Below are 19,953 nucleotides of genomic sequence, written 5' to 3' on the forward strand. Positions count from 1 at the left end.
ACAATGTGGATTTGTGCCAAAAATGGAGGGTTTTGGGGCTGATGGGTGCCTGGATTTGGGGTAGAAAAATCCCAGGTTTGGGATTGGGATGTGGCTTCTCCAAGAGCTGACCCTGAGGTTGTGCCGCCCTCTTTTTGGGGTAAAATCTGCCCCATTTGGGTTTTTTTTTCCCCGCCTGGAAACGCGAATTAATCCCGTTCCCAGATTTATTTTGCAGCCAAATCACCCGAACTGGGGCAAAGGCCAACGAGCTCCGGGAATTCCAATTAATCCTCGTTAATGAGCTCCGGGGGGGATTCCCGGATGTCTGAGCCCCCTTCGGGGAGGGGAGGGACACCCCCAGACCCCTCGGCCCCCCCGGAACGGCCGCAGGTGGTGCCGAATCCTGAAATTCCCGTGAGGTTTTATTGGGATTCAATAAATAACCCCGGGGGGGAGGGACCAGGGGACCCAACGGGGGCCCGGCCCCAAAATCCCCCCAGGGGGTCCCAAACTCCCCCTCAGGCGCCGTCCTTGCTCTTGGTGCTGCTCAGGGGGACGGCGACATCGTCGTCCTCGAGGTGACCCGCCCTGGAGAGACCCCAAAACCTTCGAGTCGCTCCCCAAACCTCCCAGCCCTTCCCAAAATTTTAATCCTTCCCAATCCCGGAACCTTCAACCTCCAACCCAAAACCTCCATCCCAACCCCAAAACCTCCATCCCAAAACCTCCATCCCAGCCCCAAAACCTCCATCCCAACCCAAAACCTCCATCCCAACCCAAAACCTCCAACACAACCCCAAAACCTCCAGCCTAACCCCAAAATCTCCGTCTCAACCCCAAAACCTCCATCCCAAAACCTCCATCCCTTCCTGATCCCAAAACTTCCATCCCAACCCCAAAACCTCCATCCCAAAACCTCCATCCCAACCCAAAACCTCCAACCCAACCCCAAAACCTCCAACCCAACCCCAAAACCTCCGTCCCAACCCCAAAACCTCCATCCCAAAACGTCCATCCCAACCCCAAAACCTCCAACCCTTCCTGACCCCAAAACCTCCAACCCAACCCCAAACCTCCATCCCTTCCTGGCCCCAGAGCTCCCGGGTTCCTCCAAGCACCAGTCCCACCCCGACACGGGGAGATTCCCCCCGGGAAGGGCTGGGGGGTCCCGGGGGGTCCTCACCGCCTCTCGACGTCCTTGACAGTCTCGGGCAGGGGCGCGTTGCGGGTCTCGGGCAGGAAGCCGGTGGCGATGGCCGAGATGATGGGCGCGGCCCCGTAGATGACCAGGGGCAGCACCGGGGTCACGTCGGCCGCCATGCGCACCAGGGGGGCCACCATCCCCCCCACGCGGGCCATGGTGCCCCCCAGGCCCATCCCCGTCTGCCTGTGCCGGGAGAGCCACGCGGTGGGCGGAGGGAGGGATGGGGGAGGGAGGGACGGAGGGATGGATGGAGGGATGGATGAGGGATGGAGGGATGGATGGATGGAGGGATGGATGGATGGAGGGATGGATGAGGGATGGATGGAGGGATGGATGGAGGGATGGATGAGGGATGGAGGGATGGATGGATGGAGGGATGGATGGGTGGATGGATGAGGGATGGATGGAGGGAGGGAGGGATGAGGGATGGATGAGGGATGGATGAGGGATGGATGGATGAGGGATGGATGGATGGATGGAGGGAGGGATGAGGGATGGATGGATGGATGGATGGATGGATGGATGGAGGGAGGGATGAGGGATGGATGGATGGATGGATGGATGGATGGATGGATGGATGGATGATGGATGAATGGATGGAAGATGGATGGATGGATGGAGGGAGGGATGAGGGATGGATGGATGGATGGATGGATGGATGGAGGGATTGATGGAGGGATGGGGGGATGGATGGAGGGATGGATGAGGGATGGAGGGATGGGGTGATCAGTGGTTGGGTTGGCAGAGGGATGGAGGAAGGGATGGGGGATGGATGATGGATGGGGGCCTGGGGGCTCAGTGGTTGGGTTGGGGGATGGATGGGGGGCTGGCGTGCTCGGCAGTGGGGTTGGTGGAGCCGTGGTGGTTGGTGAGTGGTTGGGTCAGTGGGTGGCCGGACTGAGCGGTGGGTGGGTTGATGGAGGACTCGGTTGGGCTCGTGGAGGGCTGGGTTGCTGGCTTGGTGGCTGGGTTGGCACACGGACGGTGACCGGACAGACGGGCGGACGGGGGGGCCGGGGCTGTGCTGACCCCACCCACCTGATGACGGTGGGGAAGAGCTCCCCAGAGAAGATGTAGGCGCAGTTGAAGGAGGCGGCCAAGGCGCCCTTCCCGACCACGGCGAAGGCCATGCGCAGCGTCGGCAGCTCTGGGGGCCGGCCGGACAGGTCAGCCCCGGCCCGGCGGCTCCTCAGTGCCCACCCGCCAGCCGTCCTTCACCCCCACGGTGACCCTGCGTCCCCCCGAGGACCCTTCATCCCCCCCGACCATCCCCCCAATGCCCCTTCATCCCACCCAAGGTCCTTCATCATCCTCCACCCCATTCTCCTCCGTCCCTCCCCCCTCCCTGCGGCCGCTCCCACCGCTGGGCACGAAGATGTTGGCCAGGATGCAGAGGCCGGCGAGCGCCAGGGAGCCGCCCTGGGCCACGCGCCGGCCGAAGCAGGAGATGACCAGCACGGACAGGAGCTTGGCCGGGATGTCCACGGCGCCGAACACCAGCTGGCTCAGGTACACGTTGAAGCCGAAGGCCTGCAGGTCCATGGCCAGCCCGTAGTAGGCGAAGCTGGTGGAGAACCTGCGCCAAAATCCAACAAATCAGCGCCAAAACCACTGGAAATGGGGGGGTCGGGACCCCAAAAGATGAGTTTTGCCCCAAAAGATGGGAGTTGGTCTCAAGAAACGATTTTTTTGCCCCAAAAGTTGTGGACTTGTCCCAGAAAGTGGCTTTTTTCCCCCCAAAAGATGCTGGATTTTACACCAAAGGTGTTTTTTTTCCCAAAATAGTGGGGCTTTTTTCCCCAAAAAGGCAGGGTTTTTTCCCAAAGTGTGAAGGGGTTTCCCCCAAAAGATGGAGCTTTGCCCCAAAACGTGTCGGGGGTTTCCCTCAGAAGGTGTTTCTTTGCCCCAAAAATCAGGGACTTTTGCCCAAAAATTGATGGTTTTCTTCCCCGAAATGTGGGGGCTTTCCCCCAAATAGTGTTTTTCCCCAAAAAAGGTGTTTTTTCCCAAGAAAAGGTGTTCTCTGCCGGGACGCACCAGACGAAGGAGACCCCGCACGACACCGTCCTCATGCCGGGGGTCCGGACGAGCGCGGCCACGGCCCCTCCCGGCAGCGGCGGCTCCCGGCGCACCAGAGCCCGCAGCGCCTGCGGGAGACCCCCGGGATCTGCGGGACCCCCGGGAGCCGGGGCGGGGGGGGGGGCGAGGGGGGTCCGAGGGGTCTGGGGAGGGGGAGCCGGGGGGTTTGGGAGGGATCCGAGGGGTTTGGGGGGGATCCGAGGGGTTTGGGAGGGATCCGAGGGGTCTGGGGGGGATCCGAGGGGTTTGGGGGGGATCCGAGGGGTTTGGGGGGGATCCGGGGGGTCCGAGGGGTCCGAGGGGTTTGGGGGGGATCCGAGGGGTCTGGGGGGGATCCGCGGGGTCTGGGGGGGATCCGAGGGGTCTGGGGGGGATCCGAGGGGTTTGGGGGGGGATCCGAGGGGTCTGGCGGCGGGGGGGAATCACGATCTGACAGAGGGGATCTGGGGGGAATCGATGGGAGAACGGGGGAGGATTTGGGGGACCTCCCACGATCGGGGCGGGTCAGGGGTACAGGGGAAGCTGCCGGGGAACTGGGGGGGATTTAGGGGCAGATCAAGGGAATTTGGGGGTTCAGAGGGGTCTGGGAGGTCCCCAGCCCCCCCCACCTCCTCGCTGAGCTTGTCCCCCTCCTCCTTGCGGCCGTTGACCCGCGCGACCTTGCGGAGCCCCCGCAGGGCCAGGTCCGCTCGCCCCGAGGTCACTTGCCAGCGCGCCGACTCCACGTACAGCCTGGGGACGGCCGGGGTGGGCTCGGGGGTCCCGAACCCCCCACCTCCCACCGCCCCCAAAGGTCTCGGACTGAGCTGTCAGGGGAGGCTCTGGGATCTGGGGGTCCCTGCGCCCCCCTCCACCCCAGGGGACCCCGGACAGAAGGGTCGGGGGAAGGTCGGGGGCAACCCCGGCACTCGAGGGGGGTCTCTCCCACCCTTTAAAGACCCCACACCCCCGATATCCCTTTTTTTCCCCCCAAACCCAGGACAGGGGTGGGCGCTGAGGGTCCCGTACCAGGAGTAGAAGAAGAAGACGAAGAAGGGCAGGGACACGACGAGCTGGAGCTGCCGCCAGCGCGGGAGCGCAAAGGCCGCGGCCGCCAGCACGAACTGGCCCAGGGTGTAGCAGTAGCCATTGATGGTCCCGACCACGGCCCGCGCCCCCGTCGGGATCCACTCCATGCCTGCGGCACAACCGCGGGGTCGGGGGCCGTGCCAGGGGCAGCGGGGGGCTTGGGGGTTGGGTTCCTCGTGTGGGTCAGTGGGGTGGGGTCAGTGGGGTGGGGTTCGGTCAGTGGGATGGGGTCAGTGGGGTGGGGTTCGGTAAGTGGGATGGGGTCAGTGGGGTGGGGTTGGGTTGGGTCAGTGGGGTGGGGTGGGGTTGGGTCAGTGGGGTTGGGTCAGTGGGGTTGGGTTGGGTCAGTGGGATGGGGTCAGTGGGATGGGGTCAGTGGGATGGGATGGGGTCAGTGGGGTTGGGTCAATGGGGTGGGGTCAGTGGGGTGGGGTTGGGTTGGGTCAGTGGGGTGGGGTCAGTGGGATGGGGTTGGATCAGTGGGATGGGGTCGGTGGGATGGGATGGGGTCAGTGGGATGGGGTCAGTGGGGTGGGGTTGGGTTGGGTCAGTGGGATGGGGTCAGTGGGGTGGGGTCAGTGGAATGGGGTCAGTGGGGTGGGGTTGGATCAGTCGGATGGGGTCAGTGGAATGGGGTCAGTGGGGTTGGGGCCAGGACCCCCCATGGGTCAGTGGGTTTGGGGGTGGATGTGTGGGTCCCTCCCTGGGATGGGGGTCCCACCCCTCCGCGGGGGTCCCCTCCCTCCTGGGGGTCCTTCCCGTGGGATGGGGGTGCCCGGGGGGGCGGCTCACACAGGGAGGCGGAGTTGAGGGACACCCCGGCCATGGCCAGCCCGGTGAGGAAGCGGCACAGGCAGTAGACGAGGAGGGAGGGGGCGGCCGCCGTGCCCACCCCCGTCGCCCCCAGCTGCAGGTAACACCAGGTGAGCAGCGCCCGGCGCCCGAACCTGCGGGGACACGGCACTGGGAGCACTGGGAGCGCTGGGATGGGGGACACGGGGTGCTGGGAGCACTGGGAGTGCTGGGATGGGGGACACGGGGTGCTGGGAGCACTGGGAGTGCTGGGATGGGGGACACGGGGTGCTGGGAGCACTGGGAGTGCTGGGATGGGGGACACGGGGTGCTGGGAGCACTGGGAGTGCTGGGATGGGGGACATGGCACTGGGAGCACTGGGAGTGCTGGGATGGGGGACACAGGGTGCTGGGAGCACTGGGAGTGCTGGGATGGGGGACACGGGGTGCTGGGAGCACTGGGAGTGCTGGGATGGGGGACATGGCACTGGGAGCACTGGGAGTGCTGGGTTGGGAGACACAGGGTGCTGGGAGCACTGGGAGTGCTGGGATAGGGGACACGGGGTGCTGGGGTCACTGGGACAGGGCCACGGGTGCTGGGAACACTGGGGTGAAGAATATGGGCACTGGGAACACTGGGAGTCATGTGGGAACAGAGGGGGACAACCCGAGCTGGGACAGACCCGCCCTGGGGACACTGGGACAGCAGGGGCCAGAGGCAGCAGAGGGCACGCCACCCCTCTCCCCCTTCCCAGTTCCTCCCAGTTCCTCCCAGTCCAGCGCCGGCGGCAGCACGCACTTGTCAGAGAGGACCCCGAAGAGCCCGGAGCCCAGCAGGATCCCGGCCATGTAGATGGACTGGGCCACCTGCCTCAGCTTCTTGGACTCACACACCAGGTCCCACTGCCACCGGGAGGGGACACCGGGGTCACGGCGGGGGTCACGGCGGGGGTCACGGCGGGGGTCACCGCGGGGGTCACCGCAGGGACACTGGGGCCCCCCCACCCGGGGGACGGTCTGGGGGGTCACCCCCGCCTCACCTCGGTGACGATGGTGTCGGTGAAGATGCCGTCCAGGTAGGTCCAGCCGTCGTGGCACGGCTCGGTGGCCGCCTCGGTGGCCGTGCCGTTGGCCACGGCGTTGGCCGAGCCGTTGACGTCCAAGAGGTGCCACTGGGGCTCCACGAAGCGGCGGCAGCGCTGGGGCCGGCGGTGGCCGTCCGAGGGGATGGACACGACGAGGGGGACGTCGGCGAGGGTGGCGTTGGCCACGGGCCGGGGCCGGCAGTGGTGCTCGGGGACGCCGGCGGTGAAGTTCTGCAGGAGGTTGTGGCTGGCCAGCATGAGCAGCGGGATGGCCAGCGCGGCCACGTAGGTCACCTGGAAGCGGCCCATCCCGCCCAGGCGGGCCAGCAGCTCCACGAAGGACATGGCCGGAGCGGGGCCGGAGCTGGACGGGGCCCAGGTCAGCTGTGGGTGGGAGGAGGAGGAGGAAAGGCTGAAGGACGGAGCGGGGTGGTCAAGGAATGGCCGAAGGGTGGTCAGGGGATGGACCAGGGTCAGTAGAGGGGGGAGGGCGGGATCCAGGGATGGGCCGAGGGATGGCTCAGGAGAGGTCGAGGGTGATTTGAGTGGTCAGTGGAGGGATGACCACGGAATGACCAAGAGATGACCAAGGACGGCGGAGGGAGACCCGGACTGGCCATGGAATACATTGAAAACAGCATCAAAGACCCTCTATTGATCACCTATTGATTGCTCCATCAATCAATCAATTTATTGGTCTGCCAAATAGATCAATACATCGATGGATTCACTCATCTCTCAGTCAATTATCTATCAGTCTGTGGATCTGATTATCAATCTATCAGTCTCATTGATCAATCTGCCTACCAATCTATCAATCTCTATTGATCTATTGAGGTGTCTATTGATAGATCAGTCTATCAATCAGTCTCTCTGATCTACCAATATATTGATCTATTATCTACTGATCAATCCACCTATCACCCTGTCACTCTATTAATCAGTCAATCATTGATTATTTCTTGCTCTCAGCTCCCCCCAGTAAATCAATCAATCAATCAACCTGTCAATCAATCAATCAATCAACCCTCTCTCCCCCTGTCCCAGCAATACCCCAGATCCCCGGTGATCAATCGATCCCCACCTGCTCCCCTCCTCCTCCTCCTCCTCCTCCCTTGGCCGCTCCCAGCTCCGGCTCGGACTCTCGGGACTGTCCGGGCTCTCCGGCCGTCCCTCTGTCCCTCCGGCCGTCCCTCTGTCCCTCTGGCCGTCCCTCTGTCCGTCCGGCCGTCCCTGTGTCCGTCCGGCCGTCCCTCTGTCCCTCCGGCCGTCCCTTAGCCCCGCCCCCCCCCCGGCCCCTCCTTCACCCCTTGGTCAATCGATCAATCGATGGATCAATGGATTTCTCCGCTGCCCACTCCTGTCTCTGCCCATGTATTGATCCTTACCTTATCAATAAATGGATTATCTGCTGATAATAAACCTATTGATCAATCTATTGGTCCCCCTGCTGATCAGTCCAGCAAATTCTTTCTCTATCAATAAATTATTGATCACTAGACCCCTCTTATCGATAATGTGTTCATCATAATCAGTCCAAGATCTCTTTATGTATTAGTTTATTGATCCATAAGTTTCTGTTATTGATCTATTGATCTATTGATTGATCTATTAACCTATTGATGGCTCAATCGATCAATCTATTGATCTAGATGGATCTATTGATCCATCTGTTCATCTGTGTATCTCTATTACCAATGAATTGATCTCCAATCTATTAATCGATCAACCAATGAGTCTCTATTTTTCTATTGATGAATTTATTGAACCATGATCCACCAGAGAAATAATCTCCTTCTCCATCGATCAGTCTATTGATCCAGTTATTGATTTATATTCTATTGATCAATGTATTGATCTTAACCTCTCTATTCATCAGTCTCTTGGCCTGTAATATTCCTATTGATTGATTTATTGACCTTTAATTGCTCTCTTGATTGATTTATTGACCTTTAATCCCTCTGGTGCTTGATTTATTTATTCTGATCTCTCTATTGATCAATCTCTTGGCCTATAATCTCTCTATTGATCAGCCCTTCTCTCTATCGATCCATCTACCGAGCTTTGATCTCTCTCCTGACCTCACTGGGCTCTCCATGACCGACCCATCGATCTGTCTATTGATCACTCACCTGTCCGTCGTTCCCGGTACCTCCCAGCCTCTCCCAGCACCAGATCCCGCTGCCCGGAGCCCTTCACCGGCCGCTACCACCCCCCAGCCCCGCGGCTGCCCATGGCCCTGCCCTGTCCCCGGCCTGGCCCTGCTCCTATTTAAGGCCACCCCCGGTCCCGGTTAACGTTTGACTCCGGATCCCGCCATGGGTCGGTGGAGACGCTCCCGGGGCGGAAATGCCGGTGCCGACCACACCGGGCCCACCCGGGGACACCCAGCGGCTCCCCCTCCATCCCACCCTCTCTGTCCTCTTCCTCGCCCTGGAAGACCCCAGACCCCGGCAGATGGGGACCCCCCGGCCCCCTCCAGCCCGTTCTGCCCCTCTGTGCTGGATCATGGATGAGGCAAAGTCCCGGGGGCCCTGAACCGGATCCCTGGGAGCCCCTTGGACCCCGGGCAGGAGGGCGGCGGGAGCAGCGGAGCGTGGGCAGGATGGGGGGGTTGGGGGTGACAGGGGGAGCCGGACACCCGGAATGTCACCGGCCGGGTCAGGGGAGAGGAGGGAATGGCGTGGGCTGGGCGTCCGGACACGTGGATCCTCGGGATCTGTGGGTCCTTGGGACTTCTGGGACACCTGGGTCCATGGCGTCCCTGCGTCCTCAGAACGTCGGGATCCTTGGGATGCCTGGGTCGTCTGGATCCCTGGGATCCTGGATCCCTGGACTTCCAGGCACCGGAGTCCTTGGTCCTTGGGACCAAGGTCTTTGGGATGTCTGGGAACTGGGTATGGGGGTCCTTGGGATCTCTGGGTCCTTGGGATCCCCGATCCTTCCTGCACTCTCTCCTGTGCTTGTCCATCCCCGGCAGCTCCGGCCGGGGTGGGGAGGGGCCGGCGAGGGGGGCCCGCGGTGCCGAGGCCGCGGTGTCCCGCTGGCTCCCGTATTTTCCTTCGGGGTGGGACGGGTCCGGCTGCGCGGGACCCCCCGCGGCCGTGGGAAAACAACCCCCACCCCCACCCCCGCCGGCCGCGTTTCACACGAGTTTTGCTTTTATTGTTTTTTATTCCAGCGCGGCCGAACCGTCCTTGACGTGGCGATTTTGGGGGGCCCCACCGTCCCCCCCACTCTGCAGGGAGGGGGCACCCGGGTCCCCCCGTGGTCACTGTTGTCTCTTTGCTCTTTGGGGGGGCTTGGACCCCCTCCATCCCCAAATCCTGCTCCTTCATCCAGCAGGAGCACCGAGGGCTGGGGGGCTCAGGGGTCCCCCAGTGGGGGGTGGCACTAACAGGGCCCTGTGGAGTTGCAGGACTGGGTGGGCTGGAGCGGGACCTGGAGATGTTGGGCTTCGTCCTTCTGGGATTGTGTCCTGGCAGGGAGGGAGGGATGAGGGGGGTTTGGAGGGAACGGGGGGGTTTTCATGGTGCTGGTCCATTCATCCATCCCATCACTCCATCCATCCCTCCATCCTTCACCCCATCCCATTCCATCCCATCCCATCCCATCCCATCCCATCCCATCCCATCCCATCCCATCCCATCCCTCCATCCATCTCTCCACCCCCACGTACAACCAACCCTTCCTCTGCCTCCATCCCTTCCCACCATCCATCCATCCCCTCACCCCTCATCCCCTCCAACCCCACCTTCCCTCCACCTCCTCCACGGTCTCGGGCAGGGCCATGTTCCGTGTCTCGGGCAGGAAGGTGGCCACCAGCCCCGACACCACGGGCGCGGCGCCGTAGATGATGAACGGCAGCGCCGGGAAGAGCTCGCCTGCCATCTTCACCAGGGGGGCCATGATGCTGCCCAGCCGTGCCATGGTGTTGGCCAAGCCCATGCCCGTCTGCCTGTGGGACACCCAGAGATCCTGAGGGCACCTGAGGGCACCTGAGGGCACCTCAGGGACCACCCTGTCACGGCCACCCCGGCCCTGCCCCCTCCTTACCGGATCACGGTGGGGTAGAGCTCGCCCGTGTAGAGGAAGACGCAGTTGAAGGACGCGGCCAAACAACCCTTCCCGAAGACAGCCAGGGCTGTCCGGAGTGTCCGAAGATCTGTGGGGACAACGGGACACTTGGGCTGAGTTCACTTGAGAAGAAAAGACCCCAAACACCAGGATTTGGGGCAAATCCCCCACAAAAAGCCAACATGACCCAACCTGGGAGCCCCATTGATGGCTTGAGCTCATCTGGGCCCTCCAAGGGAGGTTGGAGATGAGGGGACACCACTGCCACCACCCCCGGCCTCACCTCGTGGCACCAAGATGTTGGCTAGGATGGCCAAGCCGGCCAGGATGAGGGCGATGGCCTGAGTGAAGCGGCGCCCCACGTAGGTGATGGTGAGGATGGACACCAGCTTGGCCGGGATGTCCACGGCGCCGAAGATCAGCTGGATCACGTAGATGTCAAAGTCAAAGTTCTGCAGGTCCATGGCCAGCCCATAGTAGGCGAAGCTGGTGGAGAACCTGGGCCGCGAGGGGGGAGAGGGGGTGAAAACGTCACCTGTGGGGAGGGGTGGGGTGGCGTGGGGGGGTCAAGGACTTGGGAGGGATGGACAACCACCCACTGGTGTCCTCCACCGCCGGCCGTACCACACGAAGCAGAGGCAGAAGGAGATGCGGCGCACGACCGGCGTCCGGACCAGGTCAACCACAGTGTGGCGGGTCCTCGATGATGTCATCTCCTTCTCCATGTGGGACTTCAGGGTCTGGAGGGACAGGGGGGGCTCTGGGATGGGGGTGGGGCACTGGGATCCCTCTTGTCCCAGGGAAGGTCTGGGCAGGATGGGTGGAAGAGGGGGAGGAGGATCATGGGTGGATGGTGGGATGGAGGTGGTGGATTCATGGATGGGTGGAAGGGATGGATGGGATTGATGGAGATGGAGATGATGGAGGTGACTGAGATGACGAAGACGAATGGTTGGAGGGACAGGATGCTTAAGGGGATGATGGATAAAATGGCCATGGATGGACACTTGTCCATGGGGTGGACGTTTATGGGACCCCTATAAAACCCCCCAGGGACGCGCTGGGGGACCCAGATGGAGCCTTTTACTTCTATGTCGAGCTTGTCCCCTTCCTCCTTCTTCCCGTTGATCCTGGCCACCTTCTGGAGCTCCCGCAGGGCCTGGTGGGACTTCCCCACCATGACGAGCCACCGCGCCGACTCCGTCAGCCACCTGCGCAGGAGGGGTCAGGGCAGGAGCCCAAGGATCGTCATTGTCCCACCTCCACCCAACCGGCAGTGTCCCCCCATCCCTCTGGCCACTGCTCCTTCCAACCATTCCGGGACCTTCTCTTTGTCCACCTTTTCTTCCACCCTCCATCATTCCGTCCGTCCCACCGTCCTTCCATCAACCCATAACTCCAACTGTCCATCCATCCCACCATCCCTACCGCCACCTGCCCATCTCTGCTTCCATCCCAACGTCCCACCATCCATCCCTCCCTCCATCCAACCATCCATCCATCTATCCCTCCATCCAACCATCCATCCATCTATCCCTCCGTCCATCCATCCATCCATCCATCCTTCCATCCCTCCCTCCATCCATCCATCCCTCCCTCCATCCATCCATCCCTCCCTCCGTCCATCCATCCATCCATCCATCCATCCACCCATCCATCCCTCCATCCCTCCATCCATCCCTCCATCCCTCCCTCCCTCCCTCCATCCCTCCATCCCTCCCCCTTCCTCCTCCTCCTCACCAAGAGTAGAGGAAGAAGACGAAGAAGGGCAGGGACACTGCGAGCTGCAGCTGGCGCCAGTCGGGGACGGCGAAGGCGATGCCGGCCAGGAGGAACTGCCCGACAGTGTAGCAGTAGCCCATGAAGGTGCCCACCAGCGCCCGCACCTGCGTCGGCATCCACTCCAGCGCTGCAGGACACGGCACGTGGAGACCACCCGGGAGTGCCCATGGGCACCCCGGGGACAGGGAGACCACCAGAATGGTGCCCAGAGGACATGGAGACCACCAGGACGGTGCCCACAGGTAGCCCAGGGGAACAGGGAGACCACCAGGATGGGGCCTGGGGGACATGGAGCCCAGGGCAGGTACTGGGGGGGGACACAGAGACCACCAGGACAGTGCCCAGGGGACACAGACACCACTGGGATGGTTCCCACAGGTTCAGGGGGGACATGGAGCCCACCAGGGCAGGCACCGGGCCCAGGGGTCACGTACACAGGGAGACGCTGTTGAGGACGATGCCCGAGAAGGCCATGCCCGTCAGGAAGCGGAACAGGCAGTACACGGTGAAGGTGGGCGCGAAGGACGAGCAGGTGCCCATGGTGGCCATCTGCAGGTGGCACCAGATGAGCACCGAGCGGCGGCCGAACCTGGGCGGGAGGAGGAGGAGCAGCAGGGGGTGAGGAAGAAGAAATGGGGGCGAGGAGGAGGAAGAGGAGAAGGAAGAGGAGGAGGAAGAGTAAAAGGAGATGAGAAAACAGAGAGGAGGAGGAGGAGACAAGAAGGATGAAGAAGGGGCAGGGGAAGGAAGAGGGGGTGAAGAGGAGGAAAAGGGTGAGGAAGAGGGTGAGGAGGAGGAAAAGGGAGGAGGATGAGGAGGAAAGAGAGGGTGAGGAGGAGAAAGAGGAAGAGGAAGAGGAGGGAGGGAAGAGGAGGCAGAGAGGGTGAGACGACCCCCCCAGTGCCACCCCACCCCACCTGCCTGCAGGAGCCCCCCCTCACCTGTCTGAGAGCCCCCCGAAGACGATGCCGCCCGCCAGGACTCCGGCCATGTAGAGCGACTGCGCCAACTGCTTGAGCCCCCGGGAGCTGCACACCAGGTCCCACTGCCCAGGGACGAGGACACGGGGTGGGACAGAGATTGGGGTGAGGGGGGTCCCCTCTGACCTCCTGAACCCCAACACCACCCGTGGTGGCCGGTAAGGTCAACAAACGGCCAATGGAAAGGTGACACCGAACGCTTGGCCACCCTTCCCAGCATCGCCATTGTTGGAAGGTCCATCCAAGTGTCTTGAGACCCCCTTGAGACCCACTTGTGACCCCCTTGTTGATGGCCACCAACTCCCCATCCCTCTCTTCCCCTCCTGGGGCTTCCCTGTGTTGAGCGTCTCTGCCAAAGGCTGAGCAGGGAAGATGCTCCAGTTGGGAGAGGTCAACATTGTGTTGGCAGCAGACCCTTCGTCGGTGCCTCCAGGTGGGACCCGCCCATGGGATTGGGTGAAAAGCCCACCAGCCCCCCCCAAAGCCCCCCACCACCGCCCCACCTCAGTGATGATGGTGCTGACGAAGACGCTGCGGTCGTAGGTCCAACCATCGCCACACGGCTCCGTCTCCGGCCCAGAGCTGTTGGGCGCTGAACCGTTGGCCTCCAAAAGCCACCACTGGGGTGTCACGAAGCGCTGGCACCGCTCCCCACGGGGGATCCAGACCCTCAGCAGGGCCTCCGGGTTGAGGCCCGTGGCGTTGGCCTCCGGGCGCAGGCGGCACCAGTGGTCGCTGGCGGCGGCGGTGAAGTTCTGCAGGAGGTTGTGGCTGGCCATCATGAACACGGGCAGGGACAGGAGCAGCACTGAGACCACCTGGAAGCGCCCCATGCCCCCCACGTGCTCCAGGAGGCTGGCGAAAGCCATCCTGCCACTGCCAGGGCCCGGGAACACCCCGCAGCCATGCAGAGCCCCGGATTTCAGGGGTTTCACCCCAAAAATGCCTCCCTGTCCCACGCGGTGTCCTCCCTCCTCCAGCACCGGGGGGTGGTCTCCTATATAACACGGCCCAGGGGTGGCTTGGGTTAATGTTTGACATCTCCAGGGGGGTTTTCTGGTGGTTTTCCAGCAGGAAAAAGGCAAAAGTGCAGCACAAAGGTGTCCAGGGGAAAAAAAAAAGGTGTTTTAGGGGCAAAAGTCCCTCAAAGTGGGGCAAAACTGGAGCAATTTGGGGCAGGAAGACAAGGAATACCTGATTTTAAAAAAATTATTGGTTTTCAGCGTTGCTTTTTTGAGGGGAAAAGGCAGGTTTTGGAGAGGGGCCGTGCAGGAGGTTGGGTGGGCATCAAGGTGGGCATCGCCTAGAGGGGAAGTCTCCTGGCCTGGGCCAATGTCTGGCCTTCGGCGGCACCTTTGGGTTAAATTTTAGTGATTTCAGTGGTCAAAAGGCGACCGAAAGGTGCTGACGGAGGTGGCCCTGCCTGGGTCAGTGCATTCCCCACTGGGGGTTAATTTTTGACGGGGAGGTTGATGGGGCCAAGGGACACATCGGCAACGGGAGCAAGGGCCGGGGTGGCTTCGGGGGACGGAAATCGGGGAAGGGGCACCACAGCGGCGTCGGGAGGGGGCAGGGTGGGATTCAGGAGCTCCTGGTGCTTCCCCGCCTTCTCTGAGATCTGGGGGACGCCTCTACCAGGACGAGAGTTGGTTTGGGGTTATTGAGGATGGTCCTGTTGGAGGTGACATCCAACGTGGTGTTCTTGGTGCCACCTTATCTGAGGTGACTTCAGGGACACGGTTCTCGCTCCTCTTGGAGGAGGTTATGAGGCATCATTAAGAATGGGTGTCTTGGGTGCCACCTCATTGGTGGGGACAAGGTTGTGGGGTCCCCTCCTGTGGAGGTGACCTCCAAAAAAGGGGTTCTTGTTTGTCGCCTTATTGGAAGTGACCTCGGGGACACAGTTCTTGGACATTGTCCCATTGGAGGTGACCTTGGACGTGGCTGTTGGGGGTGACCCAGGGGGCTCAGAGAAGACCCCGAGACGTGTCCCCACCAGAGCTGCTTTATTCCTGCCCGGACGTCCCCGCCTCAACAGGAGGTCACTGGTCACAACCGAGCTCTCCCCTGTCCCCCCTCAAGTTGCGGGGACCCCCAGGGTGGTGGTGGCTGCTGGTGGCCGGGCCTGGGGCGCTGCGCCCACCCCCGGGGTCCCTCAGGCCTCCTTCAGGGGGGGCCTATCCTGGGGCTGGAGTGCGATCTTCTCCTTGGGGTCACCTGTCGGCGTCCGCTTGGACCTGGAGGGAGGAAGAGAAGGAGGAAGAGAAGGAGGAAGAGGAGGGTCATGGCACGGGGGGAGCAGCCCAGGCCGGGCATTCAGCCAATCACAGCGCTCGTTCTCCTGCCAACACCCACATCCACCTATCCCTCAATGCAGCCGGGGTCCCTTGACCCTGAACCTCTTCATGGCTGGGGTTGTCCATCATTGTCCATTATCTATCCATTGGCCATCATCATCCATCCACTGGCCATCATCCAACCATCACCCATCATCCAACCATCCACTGGCCATCATCCATCCACTGGCCATCATCCAGTGTCCCTCCAACCCTCACCCACCATCCCCCAAACCATCATCCATGCAACATCCACCCTCCCTCCATCCCACCCACCTGTTCTCCACCTCCTCGATGGTGTCGGGCAGAGGCGCGTTGAGGGTCTCGGGCAGGAACGCGGCCGCCACGGCTGCCACCACGGGGGCCACCCCGTAGACAGCGGGGGGCAGGAAGGGGTAGTACTCATCCATCATCTTCACCAGCGGCGCCACGATGCCGCCCACGCGCGCCATGGTGCTGCCGAAGCCCAGCCCCGTCTGCCTGCGACGCCGGGAGGGTCACGGGGGGCACAGGCCACCCTGGGGGTGTCCGGGGAGGGGTGACCGGGACCTGCCCCACGGCGGGGACGTGGGGCCGGGCGATACCTGATGGGGGTGGGGTAGAGCTCGGTGGTGTAGAGGAAGACGCAGTTGAAGGAGGCGGACAGGCAGCCCTTGCCGATGACGGCCAGCGCCGTGCGCACCGTCTGCAGCTCTGCGGGGACACCGGGACACCGGAGCTCGGCCACCGCGGGGGGACACCTCGGGCAGGTGGGGACGGGGGAGGGAGGGAGGAGGTAGGGATGGGGAGGTCGGTGGTTGGAGACAGGGATGGAAACATGGACGAAGACACGTGATGGGCTGGGAACTCCAGTGGCCGGTTGGACCCATGCAGGAGACCTCCCTCCCCCTCCACACCCACCTGTGGGCACGAAGATGTTGGCCACAATGACCAGCCCCGCCAGGAACAAGGCCACCATGAGCGAGAGCCGCCGGCCGACGTAGCTCAGGGACACGGTCACCACCACCTTGGCCGGGAAGTCAACGGCGCCGAAAATCACCTGGATGAGGTAAATGCTGACCCCAAAGTTCTGCAGGTCCATGGCCAAGCCGTAGTAGGAGAAACTGATGGAGAACCTGGAGCGAGGGGGGAGAGGGGGAACCTTGAGGTGACGTCACCTTCCTGGGACAGGACGGGACAGGGTTGGCAGGTGGGGGAGGGGAGGGTTGGGAGGCAGTTAAATGGGTGGGGTCCCTGGTTGAGTGTCCAGGTGTCCATCCTTTCCTTTGTCCATCTGCCAGTCTGACCAGTTCTCCAACCATCTGTCCATCTGTCCTTCCATCCATCGTCCCTCATCCACCCAACTCCCCATCCGTGTCTTCAACCATCCAACAGACCAACAAACCCACCTCCCATCCATCCACCCATCCGTCATCCATCCACCCATCCGTCATCCATCCCTCATCCATCCATCCATCCACCCATCCGTCATCCATCCACCCATCCGTCATCCATCCACCCATCCGTCATCCATCCATCCATCCATCCATCCATCCATCCATCCATCATCCATCCACCCATCCGTCATCCATCCCTCATCCATCCATCCATCCGTCATCCATCCACCCATCATCCATCCATCCATCCATCCATCCATCCATCCATCCCTCCATCCCTCATCCATCCCTCATCCCTCCATCCCTCATCCACCCATCCATCCATCATCCATCCATCCATCCATCATCCATCCCTCATCCCTCCATCCCTCATCCATCCATCATCCATCCATCCCTCATCCATCCATCCATCCCTCTCTCTCTTCCTCCTGGCCCCCAGCCCTACCAGACGATGGAGAGGCAGAAGAAGATGTGGCGGATCACAGGGGTCCGGACCAGGTCGGAGACGGTGTAGGACGACTTCAGAGCCGCCAACTCCTCCTTCATGTTGGACTTCAACATCTGGGAGAGGGGAAACGGGAGAGGTTGGGGGGCTGGAGACCACCCCCACCCCACCCCCACCATGCGGCCACCGGACCTCGACCGTGATCTTCTCCCCTTCCTCCTTGCGGTTGTTGAAGGTGGCCACGCGCTGCAGGACCTTCACCGCCCTGTCGGCCTTGCCCGAGAGCACCAACCACCGCGCCGACTCCGCCAACCACCTGCAGCCAGCGAGGGGAAACTGAGGCACAGCCGACGCCCCCCGCGTCCCCAGGGCCTCCCCGAGGGGCCCAATGTCCTACCAGGAGTAGAGGAGGAAGACGAAGAAGGGCAGGGACACGGAGAGCTGGAGCCAGCGCCAGTGGGGGACGGCGTAGGCCACCCCGGCCAGGATGATCTGGCCCAGGGTGTAGGCGAAGCCAGTGATGGCCACGGTGATGGCGCGGTACGGCGTGGGGATCCACTCCACCACTGCCAGGGACACAGGGACACGGCTCACTCAGGGCGTCCCCACAGTGCTGGGACCCTCCTGGTCAGTGCGGCCACCCCAGCGTGGTCAGACCTGTCCACACCATGTGACCCCACCCACGGCCACAGCGATGTCCACATCCCTGGACACTGGGACATTCTTATCCACGGTTGGCCCCACCCATGACCATTGGCTTGTCCCCCTCCACGGCCATGGCCCTGGCCCCAGCCCCAAGCGCTGGCTGTCCCCGTGTCCCCTCACCGAGGCAGGCGATGCTGAGGCCGAAGCCGGACAGCGCCATCCCGCCGGCGAAGCGGAAGACACAGTAGGAGGCGTAGTTGGGGGCGAAGGCCGTGCACGTCCCCATCACCCCCAGCTGCAGGTAGGACCACATCAGCATGGCCTTGCGCCCAAACCTGCAACGGGAGCCACTGGGAGCCACTGGGAGCCACTGGGAGCTACTGGGGATGGGCTGCCCAGAGCCCCACAGGGAAACTGAGGCACAGGGGGGTCTCTGCTGCCTTTACCTGTCCGAGAGGCCCCCCAGGACCAGGGCGCCCACCAGGACCCCGGCCATGTAGATGGACTGGGCCATCTGCCGCAGCTGCCGGTAGCCACAGACCAGGTCCCACTGCCGGACAGGGGACGTGAGGGTGACCCCGTCCTGTCCCCCCACCCATCGGTCCCCGTTTGTTCACGCCCCTCCCTCCGTCCCACCTCACCCTGAGTGCCACCCCCACCCTTCCCTCCCCCGGTCCCCACGGAGGTGTTGTCCCCCCCATGGACACCGCGGTCACCTCCCCGCCCTCCCTGTGTCCCCGTCCCCACCTCGGTGACGATGGTGGACACATAGACGCTGCGGTCGTAGTCCCAGCCGTCGCGGCAGGGCTCGGTGGCCCGGGGGCCGCCGGTGCCGTTGGCAGGGGGCGAGGTCACGTAGCGCCGGCAGGACCCCAGGGTGACATCAGGGGACCCCAGGGTGACATTGGACCACCCCAGTGTGGCACCGGTGGGCCCCAGGGTGCCATTGGAGGACCCCCAGGTGCCATCGGGGGACGCCGGGGTGCCATCGAGTGTGCGGTGGGTGGCACCGCGGCTGTGGACGCCGTTGGGGGACCTCGGGGTGGCATCAGGGGACCTCAGCGTGGCACCAGGTGACCCCAAGGCGCCACCAGGAGACCTCGGGACAGAGTCGGAGCCCCTCAAGGAGTTACGAGGAGCCGCTGAGGTGGCATCAGGGGTGGCTGCGGGCGGCGCCGGGGAGGCGCTGGGGCCAGCGGGGACGCGGCAGCGGTGCGGGGGGACGGCGGCGGTGAAGTTCTGCAGCAGGTTGTGGCTGGCCATGAGCAGGATGGGCACCGCCAGCAGCGCCGTCTGCAGCACCTGGAAGCGGCCCAGGCCCCCGACCTGCGCCAGCACCGCCCCGAACGGCATCGCGGGGACACCGCCGGCCACGGGGACACCGCTGCGCAGGGGGACGGGGTCACCCGTGGGGACGGCGGCGCTCACGGGGACACCACCACCCACGGGGACATCGGGACAGAGGGACCCCTTCACTTGCGGGGACACCACTGGACACGGGGGCTTGGGGACACCCAAGACACGGGGACAACATCACCCATGGGGACATCACCCACCACCCACTGGGACTCCATCAACCGTGGGGACACCGCGGCTTGGGGACACCTTCACCCATGGGGACAGCAGGACATGGAGACACCAGGACAGGGGGACACAGCCACCCCCAGGGCCATGGGGACACGGGACAGGGGTTGGACACCACCGGCAGTGCTGAGATGGGGTCACCAGGACGTGGGGACAGGGGACACGGGGAGCCAGAGGTGGGGAGGGGACACGGGGCAGGGGACGGGGTGAGCGCTGGGGACCGTGCCACCACTTGCGTCACACGTCCCCAAGCCCTCCTGCTGTCCCCATCCCCTCGCAGCGTGTCCCTGTCCCGGCTCCACCTCGGTGCGGCTCCCCGGGGACGGGGACATCCGGCCAGCTGTGACTCTGTGTCCCCAAGGTGAAGGGTCCCTTCTGTGATGTCCCCAACCCCTCCCTGATGTCCCAACCACTCTCCTCAATGTCCCCAACTTGTCCCCAAGCCCCCCACAACGTCCCCAACCTGTCCCCGATGCCCCCACCATGACCCCAACCTGTCCCCGTGTCCCGGGGGTCCC

General features: G+C 63.0%; 2 protein-coding genes across 2 annotated transcripts; both read right to left on the reverse strand.

Moving 5' to 3' along the window:
* Positions 1-1,161: 1,161 nt before the first annotated feature.
* Positions 1,162-19,204, reverse strand: LOC309584281 (uncharacterized protein; the record flags this gene model as incomplete). Its single annotated transcript, XM_082300237.1, has 19 exons — positions 1,162-1,369; positions 2,225-2,333; positions 2,548-2,762; positions 3,224-3,333; positions 3,874-3,997; positions 4,274-4,442; positions 5,126-5,280; positions 5,925-6,028; positions 6,166-6,594; positions 15,211-15,286; positions 15,662-15,865; positions 15,970-16,078; positions 16,286-16,500; positions 17,207-17,322; positions 17,399-17,522; positions 17,604-17,772; positions 18,032-18,186; positions 18,298-18,401; positions 18,599-19,204. The coding sequence occupies 19 exons, from the start codon at positions 19,202-19,204 to the stop codon at positions 1,162-1,164; spliced, it is 3,501 nt and encodes a 1,166-aa protein (XP_082156363.1).
* Positions 9,604-13,918, reverse strand: LOC309584381 (solute carrier family 22 member 6-B-like; the record flags this gene model as incomplete). Its single annotated transcript, XM_082300363.1, has 10 exons — positions 9,604-9,688; positions 9,965-10,168; positions 10,267-10,375; positions 10,571-10,785; positions 10,912-11,027; positions 11,375-11,498; positions 12,028-12,196; positions 12,504-12,658; positions 13,011-13,114; positions 13,553-13,918. The coding sequence occupies 10 exons, from the start codon at positions 13,916-13,918 to the stop codon at positions 9,604-9,606; spliced, it is 1,647 nt and encodes a 548-aa protein (XP_082156489.1).
* Positions 19,205-19,953: the final 749 nt, after the last annotated feature.

Source organism: Coloeus monedula (assembly GCF_965178545.1).
Source record: "Coloeus monedula genome assembly, chromosome: 39".
In the NCBI taxonomy this organism is placed as follows: Eukaryota; Metazoa; Chordata; class Aves; order Passeriformes; family Corvidae; genus Coloeus; species Coloeus monedula.